Raw genomic sequence first — 4,468 nt, 5'->3', positions numbered from 1 at the left:
GGAATACTTTATATGAAAAATGTGTTGGGAGTTGTGCAGAGACTAGAAAAAAATATCAGAAGTTAAGTGTGAAAATCCTCCTGGCAGTGAAGTTTTGACCTGTCCCCATTTAACACAACAGCTCCAGATATTTGCTTTGGTAACAGAAGCTCGGCAGTAGCAGACTAAAACATGATCAAATGGCTTGGCTGAGTTAAGCCTCAAGCAACCCCAAGATATCTTAGTAATTGTACCCGATAAAACTTTTCCCTGCTTCGCCGCCTTTAGATTTTGCTTCCCCTGAAGCCTCAAACATCGTATCCAGAGAGAAGTTTTGTCATCTCACAACTTTCTTTGACAGAGCACTATTTGGTTTGATTCTGCTTGGTAAGGGATTTGCAGAGAATCAGAACTGAAGCTGGGCTATGGGAACTCACCATCCTTGTAGATTCATACATTGCCAAGGAAAGAGTCTGAACAAGAATCCAAGAGGCAGAATTAGTGATGCAGCCCTACCTTACCAAGAACAAAAAAAAGAGATGGAAGTGAAATCATGTTGAGGTGGGGGAGAAGAGGCGAAGCAGAGCTCTTATAAAACCTGCCAACTTTGAGACAATAAATGAGCAAAACCAGCACCGGTTGGAAAGGGACTCAGGCAAGCCAGTCTCCTTATACTAACTCTTTGGTGCTCCCAGGCATAAAAGCAAAGATATCCACATCAGCAGTATGACATGTTTATTTAGATGAGTTAACTGTAAAAACACTTGCCAAGTTATTTGCAGACTGTGCCAAGTATATGTCAGAACCCAACAGACTGATCTTATAGCAACAATTATAGAGAATCACAACTTTGCTGTCTCTCTCAACAGCAGTTGACTAAATAACCATATTTTTCCAGGAAAGATTAGGTGTCAATTTGTTTTCTTTTCCTGCTTGAACAGGAGTAGCAACAAAGCTCAGTGTCAGTCTCTGAGGAAGGCTCCCACCTCCCACAGTCCCTTTCACAAGTAACCAACCTTTCCACTCTGCCTCCAGAACAGTCTGCAAAGGGAAAAAGGTTCTTCAAATGACCTTTCTTTTCAGTTCATTGAATTAAAATATTAAATTATCAAATATAGTCTATAAAAAGAAAAAAATTTGCATTTGTGCAAATATACCTCAGCAGTAGTCAGTGATTTAAAGGAAATGAAGTGAAAGCACCTAACAGCATGTGAGGTTAAGCTATAAATGAATTAAATTGCGTAAGTCAGTAAGTCACAGCACAGGACACATCCTAAACATGTATTAGTTTTTCTTCCTGAAGATGTACTCTCACACAGAAAAGAAAAATACTTTGTAGGATTAGAAGAAATAATGAAAAACGGGGAAAAAACTGAAGAGATGGAGAAAAGAAGTTGATTCTCCTCAACAGAGTAAAAGAGTACCAGTGTCTGCTTCTGGAATGATTAATTTCTTCTTCCTCCACTTGGTTTATCCTAAAAACAGATTATTTAAATTTCCAAGCAGTTGATATCAGATATACACAGGAATACTACAAAATACTAACAAGAAACAGTGAAGACAGTCCTTGTACTTTTCAACCATTCTTCACATAATTGGATCTGCTCTAGACAGAGTGAATTTTATGCTACATACAAAAGGTGGAAGATATTTTAAGTCACTGTGGGAGACACTGGAAACCCCACAGCACCCTGAGTGAGTCTCGCAAACCTATGAAAAACCCAGAGCTCCATTAGATTCAGCGTAACACTTCTGTGCTGCAGTGGACACAAACAGCAAAGGCTGCTGTAGACATACCACCTAGAAAAGGCTTTGATATCCTCCAGGTGAAGTCTTGTATTAGAAGAGAAAACATCACTAAGAATAATGCAAAATAAATGTATCATTTGGTAAATGCCTCCAGAGTTTACAGAGGTATATCCCATTTTAAATGTGCAGGGTAATGAGCACTGTTGGATACCACTGTGAAGTGCTATTGACAAATGCAGTCTCGTGAAGATGAAAATTGTAAAGAATTCTTCTTCTGTTTCAGAGGCAGCAGATGCACTGTGTGTTGGCACGACTGGTATTGGAACTGCAGTATACATAGAAGTCCCATAAAACCCACAGCGAGGTCCAGATCATATACTAATGTTGCTGTAATCCGTGTACCAGTCTTTTGCCAAACGTGTCAAATTTTCCCCTATAATGGAGCTATTTTGCTCACTGGGCCATATCCTGCATTTTTGAGTCACACACATTTCAGGCGTTTAACAGAGCAACAACGACTTGCAGAGAAAGAAAACTAATTGCAATAACATAACCCTTCTATATAAAATTGTGCTGTTCATAAAACAAGATTACAGTATTTCTTTGCTAATGAGACACGGGCAAAGCTGGCAAGCCTCAGATAATATAACTCTCCTTTTTTATACCAACTGTGTGAAGTCAATAGCATAACTCTAATAATAAGTACATACAGAAATGTAGATTCCCAGTAAAAATATACTAACGATCAATTCACTCAATTACAACACATACACGTTCACCCTATGTACTAAGGTGTACGACTCTCAGTGATAGGTGGTCAGAACAACTGGTTCCAAGTTATTGAGTCTGAAATTGGTTCAAAAAGACATTATGTTAAGCCATTAATATCACCTACAAGGATCTCCTATGCAGGGCACATTGCACATATACCTGTGCAGGCACAAATCCCATACCTGCTTCTGACTGCCCAAAGCCTTTCAGCTGAGGCAGAACAGCTGGCAATAGAGATTAAGGAGATGAAGAGAAAAGCTGGGGTAGGACTGAGTGGAACTAAGCAGGATGCCCAGCTGAATGAATATCAGCTGCCTAGAAGTATAACCCAGATAAATGAAAGACGATGATGCTCAGGACAAGGGTACCAAAGAACTCTGACATTGCCCTCCCTCATGTATTTCTATTCTCCAGTTAAGGCAGCACAAAGTACCAGAATCTTATGCTGGTCCACACAAAAAAAATAGCTATAACTGCCTGTCTTTGCCTCAAGGTTACCTGGAGGCTAGGTCACCTGATCCACATAAGGTCAGCGCATAAAGATGCAACATATCCTGACAAGGCGCTAAGCCTGGAGATGAAAACTAGGCCACAAAGAAACTTCATCTTGTTCTATGTGAAGTGTTACCCATCTGTCAACCCTTTCTGTTCTGATACTCCGAGCTTCTGACCAAATTTTCAGGTTCACATGAATATCTAGCTTAAATAGTTGGAGCCTAAGAGCCTGAAAATGCCTCTTCCATCAAGGGACTTCCCAGATGCAGGTACGCTAGCCAAGAGTTTGGTAGCTGTGAGAGCCTTCTTTGTTATTTTTAACGTTTTTATCAGAGGCAGGTCCTCCACTATAGAACTCAAATCTATAAATTATCAATGTACCATAGGAATCTCAGGAATTTAAGATTCAGCACTTACCTTGCTGAGAGGTAAGGAATTTACCTGACTGAAAAGGTTTTACTACTGTAGACATATTCATTGCATGGACTAGGAACTTAATGCAACAGAGGTGAGAGTAACACAAACAACAGACATACACACCCACACTTGCCATTCTGGGTTGGATCCCATGAGATACAAGACTCCAAGAAGGAGTAAAATGAAACTCAAGGCTATGTAGTTTCATCACACCTTAACAAACAAACTAGAGGTTTGAAAGCTACAAGTAGTTAACTAAATTTTACATGTAAAATTAGAAGAGTGACTGAATCCTATTGATATTGGCTAAGGCAGTCAGAAACTTCTGCGTGCAAGAGAAAGGTAAGTTATCAGTACTCGCAGATACATCTAAAGTAAACCAATATATGAAGATGAAAAAAACCCAAAATGCTCACTTAATGTGCAAAGTATCTCACAACAAAGGTCACATCAGGATTTACACTATAGACATACCTGGCATATTCCACTGATGCACATATCCAAGGATTCAATATTGCAACGAGTACCATCTAGTACTTTTGGGGCAAGCTCCACAATCAAGTTCTTTCCCAGAGCTTGACATTTCAGGGCACATGGTGCAGTAGGATCATTATACACAGGGATCCACTCATAAAAGTGTCCCTGGTACTTGACATCATTGTAGGCTGAACACTGTTGTGCTCTAAAGTCACCAAGATCTGAAGGGCAGTCCTAAAAACAAACCAAAACAAGTATTTTTTAAAGATGGGAATACTTTAAATTTGCAATAAAGTTATTTGATTAATTACACAGAATCTATTCAGGGAAGCTTGGTTCAAGAACTGATCTGCTATGACAAATATGCTCTATTGCAGAGTTTTACTGTGTGTATTAAAACAATTTATGTTGCTTAATCCACTGCTTGCAGTGCAAGTAACAGAATATCATGCATATTCCAGTAATAACAACATAACTGATATGAGAGAATAATTAAAAATGAAACCTTTTATGACATTATATAGTACATTTAAAGTCTGCTTCTGTAATACAAATTGGCTTCTAAAGGAACCTGTATATT

The 4,468-nt window shown here is 38.9% G+C and overlaps 1 protein-coding gene across 1 annotated transcript in view; it reads right to left on the bottom strand.

Moving 5' to 3' along the window:
• Nucleotides 1-4,122, bottom strand: part of ADAMTSL3 (ADAMTS-like 3) — a gene marked incomplete at both ends in the record, with an annotated part of 86,245 nt that extends 82,123 nt beyond the window's left edge. The window contains one exon of the mRNA XM_010179581.1: nucleotides 3,886-4,122. Within this exon, the coding sequence (XP_010177883.1) occupies nucleotides 3,886-4,122 (237 nt within the window). The remainder of the gene's footprint in view (nucleotides 1-3,885) is intronic.
• Between the last annotated feature and the right edge of the window lie 346 nt (nucleotides 4,123-4,468).

This window comes from Mesitornis unicolor, unplaced genomic scaffold (assembly GCF_000695765.1).
Source record: "Mesitornis unicolor isolate BGI_N332 unplaced genomic scaffold, ASM69576v1 scaffold20252, whole genome shotgun sequence".
Lineage (NCBI taxonomy): Eukaryota > Metazoa > Chordata > Aves > Mesitornithiformes > Mesitornithidae > Mesitornis > Mesitornis unicolor.
This window is presented reverse-complemented; position numbering and strand designations above follow the sequence as displayed.